The 20,274-nt window shown below is 46.9% G+C and overlaps 1 protein-coding gene across 1 annotated transcript in view; it reads left to right on the forward strand.

The window, feature by feature from the left end:
- LOC144831437 (methyl-CpG-binding domain protein 5-like) overlaps nt 1-20,274 on the forward strand; it is a 339,083-nt gene that overhangs the window by 300,224 nt on the left and 18,585 nt on the right. Inside the window, exons 11-12 of the mRNA XM_078688993.1 lie at nt 16,493-16,545; nt 19,087-19,162. Of these exons, the coding sequence (XP_078545119.1) occupies nt 16,493-16,545; nt 19,087-19,162 (129 nt within the window). The remainder of the gene's footprint in view (nt 1-16,492; nt 16,546-19,086; nt 19,163-20,274) is intronic.

Below are 20,274 nucleotides of genomic sequence, written 5' to 3' on the forward strand. Positions count from 1 at the left end.
AGCATCTCGTATTAATAAACCCACATTGATTCCAGTGATGGATTTATGAATACATGCACCCAGGGGTTACCTTAGAGGAACCCCCTGAAATCTGCCAGCCCTCTAGTGTGCTAGCAGACTGGTCCAGCCTGCCACCACTGATGAGTTTCTGACCCCCAGGGCTGAGAGTCCACGCTCTCAGGAGGTTCCAGGAAAGCTGGTAAATTAGTGTTCCAAGGAGCTTCAAAGAGCCCACCGCCTGTGGTATGCAAATCTGGCTTTTCTCAGAGGTGAGGGGATGCCAGCCCCCCGGACCAGGGCCCATTTGGCACCAGGACAGGTGTGTCCACCCTCAGGCTAGTTCCACCCCTGTGGTGGGATACCTGATGTGGCAAAAAAAAGTCTGCTATCTTGGCGATGGCAGAATTAGAAACTCTGGGACAGGGTTATGCCCACTTTGCACAGGAAATGGTCATATAGGGGGTGTAGTGACCCCAGGGGTAAGTAGCCGATTGGCTACTACCCTACACTCCCCTAACACACCTAAATCCAGTATTTAGGGAAGCGCTGGCACCAGGAAATCAGATAGCTGCCGACCTGAGAAGAAGAAGCAAGGACTGTGGTGAAGCAATTGAACTGGCGGCAACCCCTCCGGCCTGTTTGCTGCACCTGCCAAATTGCACTTAATTTGTTTAGTGCTGTAGCTTCTATGCTTCCAAAAGCCTGGGAGGACAGCTTGCCTTCAACAAAGACCCAGTAATCATGCAGGCACTCCAAAAGAACTGTGAGGACTCTGGACCACCTCAAAACAGACACTGGAAAGCACCACTGCTCATGTGCCCCCTAGCCCAATTTGAAGTGGGCCAATGGTGCCCACGTGGTCCTCCAACCCTCCAGAGACAAAATCCACCTTGAGTTTGCCCACAGCCTGCACTGCACCTCTTTGTGCAGGCCCCCTCTATCGCAAGCATCTCCGGTGATGAAAACCAAATGCTTCAGAACACCTCTGCCACTGACCGCCGTGGCCAGAAAAGAAGAGGACCAAAGATGTCCCCACATCCCAGAGTATTGTGAGTCCTAAGTCCCCTTGTTGGTTCAGCTAACTGGTCTCCCAGTCCCAACTTGCAACCCTTCTGCAACTAGACCGATCCCCATTAAAGTGAATGGGATACCAGACACCGTAACACACCTCTGCACCCGGATGCCCCGAAGCCTCCCAAGGTGACCTGTTGGTGTGGCTGTGGACCTTGCTCCATACTCACCTTAAGTCCAATAGATTGGTCTTGTAAGTCGCTGTGAAGCGCCTGAATGCAATACATATTTTTCCCCCTTAGGATAACATTGGGCACCCGACTGAAAAGAACCTCTGCACCCGGATACCACAGTGTCCCCCCCAGGTGATCTTTTGGTGCAGCCTTGGACTTTGCCCCATACTCACCTTAACTCCAGAAGATTGGCCCCGTAAGTCGTTGTTAGGTGCCCGGATGCAGTACATGTTTTTCCCCCATAGGATAACATTAGAACTTCCAAAAATTGCTCTGCCAAACTTTGAAAACTATAAAAATTAATCACTTGAAAAGTAATGCCCTGATTCATTTTGGGTTTCTTTATTGAGTGTGTGTCTCACTTTACTGCTATTGGGGGTGCAATAAATGCTTAGCACTACCCTCTGATATGCCTACCTGCTCGCTCACACTGCCACAAAAGAGAACATGGTGTACACTGGCTATAGGTAAAGCAGAGACAATACATATCTGTAACATAGGGCCTTTTTCATAACAAGTCATCTTTTCCTCATGTATCTATTGGGGCTTTACTGCCTGGTGCTTTCCTTACATTCTTCCTCCAAACAGCTCTTCTCCCTCTGCAGAACCCAGAAGGACTCTTATTCCTCTGCAGAACCCATAAGTATCATGTGAGTGATAAGGTTTTCTTCAAACAGCCACAAAGTCTTGACCTTTAGAAAACGGTTGAAGACCACCCCATGTTCTATCCAAAAATAGCTTATGCAAAGCTGCACATTGAAGGTTACGGCTCAGTGCCATGAACCATTTATGGTGCACCTGTTCTGCATAATGTCTGCTTCAGCCAATGTTGTGCAGGAGAACTGGGCTAAGCGAACACTTTGAATAACAAGCAAGGCTCTCTACGATACTAGACACTGCTACCAGAGGTCTCGGCCCACTTTTATCTTTGCCAACTTGTTGATCATGTCAAAGGATGTAGATCGGAATTTGCTGTCAAAAACATGAGATTCTTGTGTCTGACAGTGCTCTTGGGTGTTTTATTCCATACTTAAGCAAAAAAGAGGCACACACATACTCATTGAAACCCACCATCACGATTCCCGATGAACCCTGGCATCGCCATTCCTGACGGCTACAAGATGATATATCGAGACCACACCAACAAACAAGTGGGAGGAATCTCCATCATCTTCAAGGAAACCATGGGACGCACCAACGATTACCCCACCCACTCCTCTCATGGAGCACATCAACTTCCAACTACAGACAGAAGCAAAGACCACAATAAGAGGCACCCTAGCCTACAGACCATCTGAACCCTGACTAACTTTCAGCAACACCATCTCCAGCCTCATTAACTCCCACCACTATGCCCTACTCAGCTACCTCAACTTCCACACCGAACTCTGCCGACAGAGCCGCTTACAAAACAGCCCTCAGCATCTATCACCAGCACATAAAGAAGCCAAGAAAGCAGCAGTCACCGCCTGTATCGACACCGCAGCCAACCACACTTAGGAACTCTTCAAAATAGCCAAGGAATTCTGCAACCCGACAGCCACAGAGAATATCATCCACCCTGCCTAAAAACTCTGCAATACCATCCGAGACTAACTCCACATCAAGATTGCCACCATCTACAATGATTTCGGCCCCCAATCCACCCCCCTCAACCTCGCCAACTGCAACCAATCAGCGAAAACTAGCAAAACACTCAACACATGGTCTCATCTCACCACACAAACCACTGCAGCCATCATGTCCTTCGCCCACTCCGGAGCGCTCACTGAACCCTGCCCCACCACCTCTTAAACCTAGGAACGAACCCTATCAGCACAGAACTCACTAGCATCCTCAACACCTTTGTAATGCATTTGCAAGACTTTCAAGTATTGTATTTGTAAATATAAAGGTGGGCGCCGTGCTGCAACAGAAACCGCAGCACCCGTGTTGTGAATATGAGAGCAGGTGCCATGCCAAAACCCAAAGCATGGCTTATAAAGTTATGCACATGGCAGCCCGTGCCATGCTAATATGAAAAATAATAATAAAAATGGTCGGAGTGCTAAGACATGAAGAGCATTGCCCGTGCAGATTTAAGTTAGTGTAGAGGGACGGGATGCAGATAGGGGTGATGTAAAAATACATAACAAAGCGCAGCTTAAATAGAACATAAGATGAAGCACGGACTGCCGACCTGCTTTAAAAAAAATATATTAGAGCATGCGCAGCATTAATGGTGTAGCAACCATCGTTGAATCAAAAACATAAGAAAAAACACGGCATGCCGCACTGCTTAAAAAACACGAGCGGTTGCTGGAGAGAATGTTGTCTGTGCAATAGGAGAAAGTCATTTAAGAAAATAGTGTTGACAGACTGTAAATAAAACATACCGTATAATGACACGTTATTGGGGCAGTCCTCATGGGAGGTTACAACAGGAGAAAAGAAGGTACCAAGGAGGGACTACTAAACCTATTCATGAATCAAAAGCCAACATGTTCGAGGCATGTGGGCTGCTAAATTCATATCTTAGCATTAGATCGCCGCCTAGTGTTGGGCTCGGATGATCGCACATTGTTGTCCTGGAAGAGTCTTCGAAGTATCCTGAGATAGGTGGCTCCTCCCCTGGACTACAGTGCGCATGGGCATCGGCTCCATCCCCAGATTGTTTTTTTCCGCCATTGGGTTCGGATGTGGTCTCGACGTCTTACTGTCGGAACCAAGAAAAACTAACTTTTAGCGGCCAAAAGGCCTCGATTTTCTTGCGTCGGTATTGTCTGCGCACGGTCTCGAGTCTTCCGTCTCTTGGAGCCGGAATAAGCAGAGTTTTCTTCGCTCTCGGAACTTTGAGGCCTTCTCATCGCGACACGACTGCAAAACTTTTCGGACATGGAGCGGAGCCCGTTTAAGTACTGCCCGCTCTGTGGGTCCAAGTACCCACACATCGATCTACACCCCGTGTGTAACAAATGCCTTTCGCCTGACCACGACGACGGCAAGTGCAAGTTGTGTGCACAGTTCCGCTCAAAGAAGACTCTCAAGCTTCGGCGCGCGATGCGCATGGAAGCTAAACAAGCGGCCCCGGATCCGGAGACCATCTTCGGCGACCAAGACGAAGAGGACCAGGGTCATCATCTCCAAATCTCCCCACCCGAGACGGAGGTCGAGGCGGATCCGGGAGACGACGACGGAGTCGCGGGTCAAGGCCTTGAATACGTCGACGAGGTAGGAGACGACGATGAGATTTATGGGGCCGCGGCAGACAGCTCGGGGGACGAGCTCTGCCCCGAAGGTTACGAGGATACCGACCGGGACACGGGATCGCCTGTCGGCCTTACCCAAGACCCGTTGCCGCAAGCCACAGCCCCGCCTTCGGGCCCGGCCACGGACTTACTTGCTGAGCAGACTGTTTCGAAACCAAAACCGAAACCATCGGGATCGACAACACCTAAAATGGCCGACCCGAAAACGAAACCGAAACTTAAGGACTCGAGTGTCCCTAAGATGGCTGCCGTGCCGGTGAAAACGACGGTGCCCGCTACCCCATCGACTCCGTCGACCTCCGGTCCGCAGAAGTCGAAGAAGTCCGTCGATTCCGATGCTGCAAAATCGAAACCGACGCCAGAGGAGGGGTCCTCCAAGAAAGATGGTCGGCACGGGTCAGCGGCTACGACGCCGTCCAAGCCCGCCAAAGTCGGCTCCAAGGAGGCTACGCAGGCACACGGAAAGAAGTCTGCGCCCCGAACACAGGAATCGGAGGCGGTAAAGACAGGATCTGCGCCCAAAGCGCACAAGGCCCACAAGGACGTCGGATCCGAGGGAAAGATCAGACCATCCTCGTCAGCGCCGAAACAAACTGTGAGTGAGGCGTCCCCCATAGCCGAATCACTGAAAAGAATCAGGGAGAAGGCCTTTGCCCCGTCGGCTCCGATACCGTCGCCGCAGCCGCAAAAGGACACTCCAGCGAAGCCATCTGGGAAACTTCTCTTTATTTTGCCGCCGAAGGAGGCGCCGAAAGCATTTTCAACCAAATCGGCACCGAAACAGGTGATTTCTTCACCGACTGGCCCACTTCCACGTCGGGTACTCGAATCCGAGGACGATTCAGAGCATTTCATCGACGCTGACACAGGCAAACTGACCCTCTATAAGAGGAAAATCACTTCGGAGCCAGTGGACCCCTATGTCATCCCACTAAAGAAGAAGAGGGTGCCCCTTGACGCCTCAGGCCTCACGGAACCAATCCAGCCTCCTCCGAGACGGAGCCCTACTCCCTCCCCAGAACACTCTGCGGGTGAGGGGTATGATGAGGACGAGCAGTACAATTTCCCAATCAATGAACCTGATGCACAACCGGATTCATATGATGACACTGGTGACCAGAACACCCAAGGTGCGGGGCAGGACCCGCAGCTTTTTAATGCACGGGCATCCCCGACTGAGGATTCAGCAGGTTTTCATGCACTACTCGAAAGGGCGGCAGCCAATCATGATGTGGACATGCATGCCGACCCGGTTGAGGAAGACTTCCTTTTCGACACTTTTTCAGTCTCTGAAAGGACAGTAAAGACACTGCCTATGCTTAAAGGAGTCCTCAAGCATGCTGGGGACATATTTAAGGAGCCTACAAGAGCGAGAGTGGTCAACCCTCGCATTGAAAAAAAGTACAGACCTGCACCTGCAGACCCCGCATACATTCGGGGACAATTGCCACTGGACTCTCTTGTGGTCGCCAATGCCAGGAAACGTGCCAACTCCCAGACTACGGGTGAAGCTCCTCCCCCGGATAAGGAATCCAAAGTGCTAGAGGCAGGGGGCAAAAGAGTAGCTGCACAGGCATCAAACTTTTGGCGCATCGCCAATACACAGGCGCTCTTGGCGCGTTACGATAGAGCGCACTACGACACCCTAGAACAGATTGTACAACACCTGCCTCCACAGTTCCAAGAGGGCACCAAACTGCTTATTGAGGAAGGAAAGCTAATCTCAAACGCAGCCATCAAGTGTGCACTTGACGCTGCGGACACAGCTGCTAGAGCTATCAACACTAGCGTTATGCTGAGACGACAAGCGTGGCTCCGCATCTCAGGGTTTAAACCGGGTATTCAGACGACAATTCTTAATCAGCCAGTCAATCCTGATAGTCTGTTTGGTCCGGATGTTGACACCACCCTAGAGAAAATAAAGAAAGACACAGAAACTGCTAAGTCTATGGGGGCCCTACAGTCACAACAGTTTCGTGGCAGCAATTTTCGTCGCTCAGGTGCGCGTGGAGTCACCAGAGGACAAATGGGTCAACAATCCCAGTTCTCAAAAGGTGGGGCACAATCCTCGTTCACAAAACAAAACAAGGGAGGTTACAGAAATAACAGCAACAGAGGTCGCGGCAGAGGAAACAACAGCTCCCGCTCCTCTACTCCAAGCAAACAGTGACTCTCTGTCACTGCCCCCCGACCACCTAACACCTGTCGGGGGGAGACTGCAGCAGTTCCTGCCCGTCTGGAGAAACATCACCACAGACAGGTGGGTGCGACAACTAGTCCAGTATGGTTATTGCCTAGAGTTGAAGTCCACTCCACCCAACATCCCGCCAAGGCAAAGGCCTATGTCCGCAGAGCACTTGCTCTTATTGCAGCAGGAAGTAGTGGTGATGCTGCAAAAGGGAGCAATCGAGCTCGTGCCGGTGGGAGAGGAAGGCACGGGGGTATATTCCCTGTACTTCCTTATTCCAAAGAAGGACGGATCTCTCAGGCCCATTCTAGACCTACGTCCCCTCAACCTGTACATACTATCAGAACATTTCCACATGCTTACACTGCAACAGATTCTTCCCTTGCTAAACCAGGGAGACTTCCTAGCAACCTTAGATCTCAAGGATGCTTATTTCCACATTCCACTACACCCGTCACACAGGAAATACCTCAGGTTCACTATTCAAGGCAGGCACTACCAGTTCAAAGTCCTACCCTTCGGAGTCACAACAGCCCCGAGGGTGTTCACCAAGTGTCTGGCGACAGTAGCGGCGCACCTCAGGAGGCAGAACATCCATGTCTACCCCTACCTAGACGACTGGCTCGTGCAAGCCAAGTCAGAGCAACAGTGCGCCGCAGACATGTCGGCTACAATTCACCTTCTTCACGATCTGGGTTTCTCCCTGAACTACCCAAAATCGCATCTTCAGCCGGCACATGTCCGGCAGTTCCTAGGTGCAACGATCAACACCCTGACGGCCATGGCTCAGCCAAACCAAGTCAGGATAGACAGCATGCAGGCTCTGATCCAAAAGTTCAGGCCACAACACTCGCTTCCAGCGAGAGTGTTCATGCAGTTGATAGGCATGATGGCCTCCTGCATCTTCATAGTCCCTCACGCACGGCTACATATGCGCCCGCTCCAGGAGTGCTTAGCGAATCAGTGGACACAGGCTCGTGGGCAATTGACAGACCTAGTGTTGGTTACCAGTCGGGCATACGACTCTCTGCATTGGTGGACTCCACACAACCTTTGCAAGGGCCGACTGTTCCAAGAGCCTGTGCCGCAGATTGTCCTGACAACGGAAGCATCTCTCCAGGGATGGGGAGCTCATGTGCTCACTTACACAGTGCAGGGACTATGGACGACGCAGCAACAGAAGATGCACATCAACTATCTGGAACTGATGGCAATCTTCATGGCGCTCAAGTCCTTCATTGTACATCTGTGCAACAAAGTCGTGCTAGTCCGGACGGACAACATGACCGCGATGTACTACATTCAAAAGCAGGGAGGCACCCACTCGCCACAGCTGTCTCATCTGGCTCAGAGCATGTGGAAGTGGGCCATTCAGAGGAACATTTTCCTCATGGCAGAACACCTCCCAGGAAAGGACAATCAGATGGCGGATCTGCTCAGCAGGTACAGCCATCAAATGCACGAGTGGGAGTTACACCCATCTGTCCTCCACCCGTACTTCCGGCAGTGGGGTCATCCGGAGATAGACCTGTTTGCCACAAAAGAGAACGCAAAATGCCAACTCTTTGCCGCCAGGTTCCCTCACCCACAGTCGCAGGGGAATGCGATATGGATGAACTGGTCAGGCAAATTTGCGTACGCTTTTCCGCCAGCCCCTCTCATACCGCTGGTCGCAAGAAAGCTAAGGCAGCACGAGATGACTCTCATCCTAGTTGCTCCAACGTGGGCGCGCCAGGCTTGGTACACCACGTTCCTCGAACTCTCAGTGGTGCCGCATCAAAGACTGCGTCTCACGCCCAGTCTTTTGACGCAGAACCATGGAGACATTCAGCATCCAGATCCGCAACAGCTCAACCTGGCGATCTGGCTCCTGAAGTCCTAGAGTTTGGATACCTTAACCTACCTCCAGAGTGCATGAACATCATCAAGGAGGCGAGGAAACCAACTACTAGAGCATGCTATGCTGCAAAGTGGAAGCGTTTTGTCATTTACTGTACAGCCAATGACATCAACCCGCTAGATGCATCTATCCCCAACATCATCTGCTATCTGTTGCATCTTTACAAGTGCAATCTAGCGTACACTTCCATTCGGATACATCTATCCGCCATAGCGGCTTATCTCCAGAACAGGCAGCACCTCTCTGTCTTCAGAGTGCCCGCCATTAAAGCCTTCCTTGAAGGTCTGAAACGAGTCATTCCCCCAAGAACACCGCCAGCTCCGGTGTGGAACCTCAATGTCGTTCTCACCAGACTGATGGGACCGCCATTTGAGCCACTGCACTCGTGTGAACTCCAGTTCCTTACGTGGAAAGTAGCTTTCCTTGTAGCTATTACGTCTCTGAGGCGTGTCAGTGAGCTGCAGGCGCTCACAATCCAAGAGCCATTCATTCAAATTCATCCAAATAGGGTAGTGCTACGCACTAACCCCAAATTCCTTCCGAAGGTGGTGTCACAGTTTCATCTAAACCAAACTATTGACTTACCGGCATTCTTTCAAAACCCGCAAACGGTGGCGGAAAGAATGCTCCATACCTTAGATGTACGGAGGGCGTTGATGTACTACATAGACAGAACACAACCCTTTAGAAAAACAAAACAACTCTTTGTTGCCTTCGCACCACAACACAAAGGCAACCCGATTTCCAAAGCAGGGATAGCCAGATGGATTGTTAAGTGCATCCAGATATGTTATCAAAAAGCCAAGCGCACTTTAACAATACCCCCCAGAGCGCACTCCACACGCAAACTGGGGGCATCCATGGCTTTCCTAGGGAACATTCCTTTAGAGGATATTTGCAGAGCAGCCACGTGGGTTACACCACATACCTTTACAAAACACTACTGTGTTGATGTGCATTCCAAGCAGCAAGCTGCTGTAGGACAGGCTGTTCTGAAGACACTTTTTTAGGTTTCTGCAGCTGGCACGGGCAACCGCCGCTGATGGAGGGACTGCTATGTATTCTATGCTAAGATATGAATTTAGCAGCCCACATGCCTCGAACTGAATATGCTACTTACCAGTATGCATCTGTTCTTGGCATGTAGGGCTGCTAACATTCATATCGCCCGCCCTCCTCCCCGGTGCCTGTCGCAGCTGCAGATATACTATTGTATTTATTCATTAGCATGGACATCCTTTACACTTTTCACTCCATCTTCTGCCACAATGGCGAAAAACAATCTGGGGATGGAGCCGATGCCCATGCGCACTGTAGTCCAGGGGAGGAGCCACCTATCTCAGGATACTTCGAAGACTCTTCCAGGACAACAATGTGCGATCATCCGAGCCCAACACTAGGCGGCGATCTAATGCTAAGATATGAATGTTAGCAGCCCTACATGCCAAGAACAGATGCATACTGGTAAGTAGCATATTCATTACAAAGGATATTAAGAGGAGCCAATTGAAAAGATGGACAGAAAATGGGCGGAGCTTAAAATCCATACCTGAATACACCATGTCTCGAAGAGACAGCGCAAGCGCTGCCTAGGCAGGACTTAACTAAAAGACATTTTTATGTTAATTCAGTTTTTTTAATACGATTGTTCAGTTGTGCAGAAGGTCTTCTTGGTTATTTATATATGGTAACAAAAATGCCTATAACACTTTTTTATTATAACTTTTCAACATGCTGCACAGTAGCCACAATGCTCTACAACATAGCTTAAAGACATTTGCAAGGTCAATGGCTCTGGCTAAACACTTATTAGGTACCAAAGGCGAGACCTATTGGCTATGCTAATGCGTTTTAATGATTATGTCCCACATCATCAAAAGCAAAAAAAAATACCTGTCATAACTTAATGATAAGCATTCCTGGGTCAGCATGTATTCGCATGTATGCAGTGGCGGCTGGTCCATAGGGGCAGCTGGGCAGCGCCCCACTAAGCAATCACAAAGAGAAACTGCTCACTGAATCGGGCAAGAATGCAAGCAGACTATCGTCTGTTTACATTTCCGACCTGTGCTGGCAGCAGCTTCACAAGTGAAAGTGCGCATGAGTCAACAGACGCACAGCGCACGCAGGTGAGAGCAGCAGGAGTCCAGAAATGGACTCCGACTGCGCATCTGCGAGAAGGGCGCTTTCGTTTTTCAGCTCCCCACGCCATAGACATTACATTAGGTATGCTGCGCATGCCTAGTGTAGTGGTGGAGTCTGAGGATAGGATCCTGCTCGGGCGGTGACGTAGGGTCGCCCTATGCCCTGTCCCATGCCAGGACACAGCCGAGTAGCTGCCCCCATTCTTCTGATTTGCCAGTCCACTTCAAAGAAAAGAGCGGGGAGAAGTTAATTCCACTGACATCTTGTGGGTGATGATACACGGGACCGGAGCGGGAGATGCCTGGTAAGTTTATTTATTTGTTTTTATGTACTCATTAAATGAAACGCCTTCCCTATCACCCCCCCCCCCACCTTCCCAATCATTATGCACAATGCTCCAGCTGACACCAGGCATTCTCTCTTATTATCTCCCGGTCTGCGAAATTGAAGCTATCCGTCCTCGTACTTTGTGCTTGAAATGTAAAGAATAGGTAAGGAGTTCCAGCCTCACTGGAATATACCATTGTTGAACGGACTGCCCAGCGAAACATAGCCTAATCTAAACCGGCGGCAACGCAGATCTCTACTGGCTACAATAGACAGGGAGGGTGAGGGGGCTAATGAAAAGAGCGGAGTTGTGGACTAGAGAGCGCAAAATAATCAAAGCATTTAAAATTATAAAAAAAAGAAAGTACTTTAAAGAAACGCTGTGCCTTATAGTCCATATACATGGCGTATTATCATACCATTGTCTAACCAGTTTATCAATCGTACTAATGCCTCATTTTACAGTGATAGAGGCATTTCATGTGCTGTAAATTGGCAAAGCTTCAAATCGCTCCTAATTGATGTTAACATTATTTCAGCAGGATACTCGTGTTAGCCTTTTTAGTGTCCAAAAGTTGCAAGTATGCTACGCCAAGTTTCGGAGAAAAACCCTAGGGGTGAACATATTTCACTGGTGCATGTGCGCCAATCCACGAATACGGTCTCGGACAGACTGCAGATTTCAACAGCAGCATGAAAAATACATTCTTGCGATAAGTTGGAAGAGGAGGAGGGAGATAGACTGAGGAGGGCAGAGGCTTGAGGGTGGAGAGGGGAGAGACTGAGAGGGTGCGGGGCCTCGGAGGAGGAAGAGAGAGAGAGGCTGAGACTTGAAGATGGAGAGAGAGAGAGACTGGAGGGAGAGTGGAGCAGGCGCGGTGCGTCCATTGGGGCGAATGAATGAATGATGGATGGATGGATGCAGGATGGATGGGTGGATGGATGGATGGATGGGTGGATGCATGAATGAATGATGTATGGATGCAGGATGGGTGGGTGGGTGGATGGATGGATGGGTGGATGCATGGATGCAGGATGGATGCAGGATGGATGGGTGGATGCATGAATGAATGATGTATGGATGCAGGATGGGTGGGTGAATGGATGGGTGGACGGATGGGTGGATGCATGAATGAATGATGGATGCAGGATGGATGGATGGATGGATGCATGAATGAATGATGGATGCAGGATGGATGCAGGATGGATGGATGGATGGGTGGATGGATGGGTGGATGGATGCATGAATGATGGATGCAGGATGGATGCAGGATGGGTGGATGGATAGATGGATGGATGGGTGGATGCATGAATGAATGATGGATGCAGGATGGATGGGTGGATGCATGAATGAATGATGGATGCAGGGTGGGTGGGTGGATGCATGAATGAATGATGTATGGATGCAGGATGGGTGGGTGGATGGTTGGATGCATGAATGAATGATGGATGCAGGATGGATGCAGGATGGATGGATGGATGCATGAATGATGGATGCAGGATGGATGGGTGGATGCATGAATGAATTATGGATGCAGGATGGATGGGTGGATGGATGGATGGGTGGATGCATGAATGAATGGTGTATGGATGCAGGATGGGTGGGTGGGTGGATGGATGGGTGGATGCATGAATGATGTATGGATGGATGCAAGGTGGTTTGGGCTCGCTCGCTGCGCTCGCTCGCTGTGGTGCAATATGCAAATTAGTTTACGCCTCACCACTTTCAAATGTCACCAGCCGCCCCTGCATGTATGTGCCATGCTGCAACAAATATTTTTCTTTTTTTAACGATATCGGGCGGCAAATCTTGTAGAAGTACATTTAAAAAAGTGTGAGCGTGCATCTAGGAGGTGTGGCAGGGAATTCTAAGCGACATTTAATTGGACACAGCACATGAATGAATTGTTCTGAATATCAGCATAATAATGACAAACAAAAACATCTGTGGACTGAAGAAAATACATAAATAAAGGGGGAGACTGAGCAGGTTAAGATGCCCCTCCCTAACTGGCAATATCATGGGCTATGATTGAATGGTCTCTCCTTTTAGATTTCGTTAGCTTTCGGCACTGTGCTTTCAACAGCACTTTTAAGCTGTGTAGGTTCGAGGCTGCAAGAAAGCTGGACGGAAAAATATATGTGGTGTTGATAAATGTTTTAGTGGAATTATGTGAAGTGTAGCTATGTTGCATAGCAGGGATTTACGTGGAGTGGCATTGTTTGGCGTGGAGTAACATGTAGTGGAGTTTAATTACGTTGCGTGAAGTTGAATTATACTGTGTGGATTGCAATTATGTGGTTTGAAATCCTGTAGATTAGAGGGGGAATTGTAATGCATGGAGTGTAATGGTATTATATTGCATGGAGTGGTTTTACGTGAAGTGGAATTATGTGTCGCGGAGTGGAAATTTGTGGAGTTGAATTTATTGGATTGTCATGTGATCAGCAGCATGCAGAAATCAGAGGCAAAAGGTAAGGCTTTGCGACTACTACCAGTTTGTATGTAGTGTGAGGTAGTTTTCTAAATGGTATGATATTTAATGCTTAAAGGTTGGGTAACGTTATTCAAAGGTGAGCTTATTGGCTTCACCAATATTTGTTGTTAATTTGGTCTGAAGAAGCGTATTACACCTAAATTACCAGTGGCATGAAGAAATCACAAGCTAAAAGTCAAGCTCTGAGAGAGGGTCGGTCCACTCCTCTATAAATGGGATAGTGTTTGGATCTCTGCATTTTTTTTTTATATTAAGCGCTCTGATTTGGCGAATGCTGCTTTATACAAAACACAGACCTGTAGTCTTTAACCACATGCACCAATCAAAGCAAAGCTCTGCTCCAGCACTAGCAACACCCCCGAGCAAAAAAACTGGAAATGGCACACACTCCGGTAAATCAGCTGTTGTGGGTGAGAGAGCAATTACGACTAGGAATATACCTAAAAATGCCAATTTGAATGACAACAATCAATGCCCTCTTACTAGGTCATATCAGAGGCTTCCCTGGTTGTGCAAAACCTCGGTTCAATCGAGAATCGCTTCAGCCCCCTTGTGCTGCAAACCACAAAATCACCTAATAGAACGAACAGAAAGCATTCCGACATGCCCCGCCTACCTCGACTGAATGAAAGGGGTTGTTAATAAACATAAGGATTTGGGCTCAACAGCTCCTTTGAATTCTGCTGCTATGACAGAAAGCGATGCTATTCTGAAGTGTCCCCTGCAGGGAAGCAAGGCTCCTCCTGGCAAATAGAAAGGCAGAAGCGAAAGCCATCATTTTCAGAAGTGAAAATCGTGTGTAAACAGTTTCTTGTAATCCGACTCCTCACTAAAAATCTTTATCTGTGTGCACTATTTAATATTTTGTTGAGTAATTGTGAAAAAATATTTAACTTTTTGGGTACAACTTAAAATATTTCACTCAAGGAGGGGCACCGCATTAAAACGTTTGAAGACACTTCCATTATAGTAAATTAACTAGTAAAAATGAATTGTTTCAGAAAGTATATTGGAAATTGTGATTGTTGTTTTGGTGTAATGTTCCAGGGCCGTCGAAAACACTTGCCATAAACAAGCTGCGAGGGATTGCAGGAGACTGTCCTGTCTGCAACAGCAGATAGCAGAAAGTCATTTAAGAAAATAGCGCTCACAGACTGTAATTAAAACATCCTGTGTAACAAAACATGTAAGAGGGTCAGTCCTCATGGGAGATTACAACAGGAGAAAAGGCTGTACTAAGGAGGGACTAATGAGCCTATTCACCAATCAAAACCTACCATTTTCAAAGGACAGTAGCAAGAGCCAATGTTTTTTGAAGCCCACATCTAGATGGCTCTTCGACTGTGCATGCTCTGCCTGGGCAAGACCTAAAAATTACCAAGAAAAGCGCAAACGTCAAAGAATAAAATACAAATCTAACATTTACTCTGTCAACAATCAGTTCCTATTGCTAGAATAGTTTAAGATTCTTCCCAAGAGACCCCGATAAAATCTTCTTTTGTAGCTTGTTATGAACAAAATGCTGCATCGGTGAAAAAAGAGAATTAAAAATAAAGGCATATTGTTACATCAGCTAAACCACTTAAAAAATCAAACACAATGTGTTTGTTGAGCAGGGACTGCAACCTACACTGCAGATGAAATAACAATTGAAGATGGAAAAGCCATTGGCCATTCCAAATTAGAACAGAGACACAAATGCCAGTGCTTAGTGAAAAAGAATTAGTAGAGGATGAAGCTGCTTCACAATATATGGACAAAGGTCACACGTGCATATTCGACTCGCATTGAAATTGTCCATGCATGTTCTACTCCTTTTGACATCTAGCTCAAGGTTACCAGGAGTTAGGAATGTAAAAGCGAGAAATCAGAGCAATTTTTAATAGATTCTGTACCATTTCCAATAGTTAATTTAAAACCTTTTATTTTCACTACTATAGACATTATGTTAATTTACCAAAGGATATTTATTGATGCTGCATTACGAGCAGCACTGACACTTTAGATAACCATATCTCCAGGTTTTTCAGAGTGAATCTTTTCTGGATTCACATGCTGTGCATTATTCTGCCATTTAGCAGTTGGGTCCGTAATTGTGTCGTTTCTTTCTCTCTCCTTTTTATTTTTTCCTCTGGGTATAGTCGTAGACCATCCACCTGTGACAATCAGACATGAGCCTGGATGTTCCTGTGCATGGTTTCCATCTTAATATTTTTTTCCCTTACGTCCTGTTTTCTGATGCTAACCTGTTTGATCTCCTTTCATGTCCATGGAGGCATGTGAATCATAAAAATTCTTTACGCTGCAAAATTACTATTACAGGTAAGTAACCATGTTTTTTTTTTACAGTCTGGACCTTTTCTGGCTACTCATGCTGCGCATTGACTTCATGCTGGTATGTTTCTCCATAGGGATTGTGGTCAGAAACCAGTTCAAAATTGCTAACAGATGATTTAACACTTTCTGTTCCACCTGGACGTCTCTATTTTCTTGTATATCTACACTGTGGTGTTTTTTCAACGTGTGTATGGAGGACCACTTAGCTGTCATACAGATGTCCTTGGTGGAAACGTTAGTTAGGAGGCCAGAATTGCTCCCTTATTCCTTGTAAAGTGTGCTCTTAGTTTGTCTTCTAGTTATTTTCCCGCTTTATTGTAGCAAGTTTGAATTGTCATCATGCACTGGTCCCGTTTGATACCGGTGCCCCTTGTTTGGTGGTGCAAAGGAGATAAAGCATTGTTTCTCTTTTATTACATGCTTTGTTTCCTGACGGTAGTACTTGACAGCTCTGTGTACGTCTAGAGTGTGCAGGGCCCTTTTAATATGAGATGCCACAAACTATTCTGCTGCCAGATCAGAACAGATCAGTAATGTTTGTAATGAGGCCTTTAGAGAGATGGCAAACATTAAAGTTATAACAGTTATCATGTTTTAACACACAGGTGCATACTGAGAAGTTAAAACCTTCAAGAAGAGGAAGGAGAAAAAATACCAGGTAAGTGTAGGGTTTATAGGCATTGCTCGATGTTTCAGCCAAACATGCCCTTGTTTGATATCATTTTATTGTTAGTTAGCTCTATCATGTCTTCTTCTGATCTCTTTTCTGTAGAAAATCTTACACCCTAAAGCTGCCTGTCTTGATTGGGTACTAAAGTCTGACTCTTATGTTGAGCCTTTCATCAAAGGTGGAGGGGAATAAGAAGCTTTGGGATTGCAAAGTACCCTGTAGTTGACCGCCTCCAGTGGGTACAAAATACAGATTCATGTTTTGAGTACCATGCCATTGAAGGTGGTAGAGGGGAGAAGGGCAGTGGTGGTAAGGTGATCACAGTCTGCTTTTCACATGAGGTGATGGTCCCACTGATTTACTGAGTCTGCATTAAGAGTGCAAAGATAAAAGGTTTGAATCACAGAACCTTTTCATATTGGTGTGGCAGACCTAGGTTAATTACGGTTAAAAGTCATAATGCCATGCACATGTCTGATGGATTTTGCAAAAAATCATTTAGGCATCTTCTGTTCAGTTCCCAGACCCTAGAAACAATCATGTTTAAAATCACAAATACCCTAAACAGCAACAGTCATAGTCTGCATTGTGTGCAAATTCTGTGTTAGATCTGAATCACAGCCCCTTTGCCTGTGATTAAACTAGAAGGTGCAAAAAGAACAATTGATGGACAGAATGCAGAACAATGTCATACATTCACCCCAGTACAGAGATCTGGGCCTAAATCCATCGTTTTTTTGCTCACCATGCCATTCCAGTTTGGACCCAGCCATATGCAAATCAGTCTTGACCCTGCGGCCAATGGGAACAGTCCGACCCGAACTACCAGGCAAGGGCCTCCCTGAACTGGAAACAAGCATCCTAGGACCTGTTTCGGGCTTTCAGCCCTCATCAGCCAGGATAGCTGGACTCCAGTGGCCATGGAGAGCACAGGACCCACGTCTGGGCAAACCTGTCCCACTCGGGTTGACCAATGCAAAAAGAACAATTGATGGACAGAATGCAGAACAATGTCATACATTCACCCCAGTACAGAGATCTGGGCCTAAATCCATAGGGAAAACTAGAAGGTGAACATTGTGTGGCAAGGTTGCCTGAAAGGGTCTCCATCACAAAATGGTTGCTTACAGTGTATATAAAATAGTAATTTTTCACATGCAGGCATTTCATTCTTGATGTTTGGAATTGTTTTTAATCGGTTTGTGCCTGTAAGTATTTCAACAGTCATAGTCTGCATTGTGTGCAAATTCTGTGTTAGATCTGAATCACATCCCCTTTGCCTGTGATGAACTTAGAAGGTGCAAAAAGAACAATTGATGGACATAATGCAGAACAATGTAATACATTAACCCTAGTACAGCAATCTGGGCCTAAATCCATTGTTGCTTGCCATTCCAGTTTGGACTCAGCCATATGCAAATCAGTCTTGACCCTGCACCCAATGGATACAGTCCAGCTCGAACTGCCAGGCCAGGTCGTCCCTGGACTGGAAACAAGCATCCTAGGACCGGTTTCGGCCTTTCAGCCCTCATCAACCAAGATAGCTTGACTCCAGTGGCATGGAGAGCACGGTCTCACGTCTGGCCATACTCGTCCCACTCGGGGTTACCAGTGCAAAAAGAACAATTGATGGACAGAATGCAGAACAATGTCATACATTCACCCCAGTACAGAGATCTGGGCCTAAATCCATAGGGAAAACTAGAAGGTGAACATTGTGTGGCAAGGTTGCCTGAAAGGGTCTCCATCACAAAATGGTTGCTTACAGTGTATATAAAATAGTAATTTTTCACATGCAGACATTTCATTCTTGATGTTTGGAATTGTTTTTAATCGGTTTGTGCCTGTAAGTATTTCAGCTAATGTGACAGTTTTCACTACTGGGGCGCATTCTATAAATCTGATATATATTCTACAGCTGCTGCTTTAACATTTGTCTCTGGAGCATGAACGTTTGTCTATAACAGTTGGTCCTGCTGAAGGCATAGACCCAGAAGGCTAGCAGATGGAGGGCAAGGGACTTTAGGAATGTCAGCAGTTTTCATAGATATTTACATAGAAGTTTGAATCCCTGTTGCTTATGTGCATGTTCATTTAAAGTCTTTAATACCCTATTTGTCTTTATTTCTATGAGCCATCTATGTTATGCCTACCAATCATGATACAAATTCACTAATTATTGCCACTTAAATACCTTGGGCTTTGTTTGAAATCGAATTTTCAAACATCCATCTCTCTAACCTCTCTTTCTCACTGACATTGATGTGGCCCGCAATTGACTTCTCACTGACCTGCCCTAAACTGCCTCCCTGTTTGGTCTCTTTCGTAGACCCCCTTATCATATATTTGTGATTGGTAGACCGAGTTCTTGTTCATTGTCCTGTCTTGTGCCCTCTTACTCTTAAGTTATTTGCATGCAAAATAAGCATTTTGAGTAATCTAAAAAGTGCTTTTCCGGAGAGGTTATCCCTGTTAGTGCTTCTATCTCACCAGGTCTAATTTCTTTTTTTATTTATGTCTTCTCCACAGCATCCCAAGGATGAGTACAAGACTTGATGGGCCTCCGTCCAAATGGGGAAATGCTGATCCAGGAAATGTTTCAAATGTAAGAGTCTGGTACTCTTTGAAACCCTTCCTGAAAACCTTTCAGCTTAAGTTGATTTAATCTGTCTGTGGGCCTCACTACAAAATGTGTATCCACACTGTCTTGGGTGTCTTTTCTAATGCTCCAAATGTCTGTAAGTTGTTACCAATAAGAAACAAGTTACTTAACCTTAAATACAGGTTTGTAGCCTGTGTGGCTATTGATACACATGTTCTACTTATGCTTGCCATCTAGTGTTACACTAGGACTGTTGCAACTTGTTTTTTCTTCACAGAAGTCTGTTGAGTCATGAGGTCTTGGTGACTCCTCCTCTGGTCATGGATGCGCAAGGGGCAGCAACTCCATTGTTTGTCTTTCTCTACCATTGGGTTTGGTCATGTATCAGCCTTGCTCTTGACGTGTTCGACAATCACTGTTGTGGCCCTTGAGCCCATTGTCTTTCCTTCTCATTGCCTAGAAAATGTACCAATGCCTTTTCAGTTCCATCTGTATCCGCTTAATTTGCAGAGTACATAGTCGTCGAATAACCGTTGTTCAATGACAATGTACTCCTTTTGAACACTCAGCTTCCTTACTGACATCAGAGAAAGGGGACAAGTAGAAGGGAAAATAATGGATCAGACACCCTTCAAAGGATGCCCTCAGTGCAATAACATGTACTCTTGGGCCAATCTCCATGCTTTCTCTAACCTGTGAATCGCGCCACAGCATGATGAGTGCTGCTGCTACTCTTGCTTGACATTAAGAAGCAAGAAGACTCCTCGTCGGTGAAGAGACAGGAAGGGGGCAAACAACAAGATTTATTGCTCATCCTCGGAGATGCTGGAAATCTTTTGCAACACAGACCTACTCAGCACTGAAGAAGAATCAGGTGGGTCACCTGACCTTCCGGTCCACCAACCCAGTCCTGAGATCATTGGCTCTAATTCGTTTGATCCCGAGAAGGAAAAACCTCTCAAGGAGGAAGAGGCGCCCGAGGACGTTCTATCTACCTCCATTGTCCCTGACCTCATCTAAAGACCATACAGAGACTCACAAGTCTGGTTGACACCCTATCCTCCTCTAAAACCCATAAGGGGGCACATGTCAAAGCCGAGCACTGCCTCTCTGGG

This window comes from Lissotriton helveticus, chromosome 1_1, assembly GCF_964261635.1.
Source record: "Lissotriton helveticus chromosome 1_1, aLisHel1.1, whole genome shotgun sequence".
Classification (NCBI taxonomy): Eukaryota; Metazoa; Chordata; class Amphibia; order Caudata; family Salamandridae; genus Lissotriton; species Lissotriton helveticus.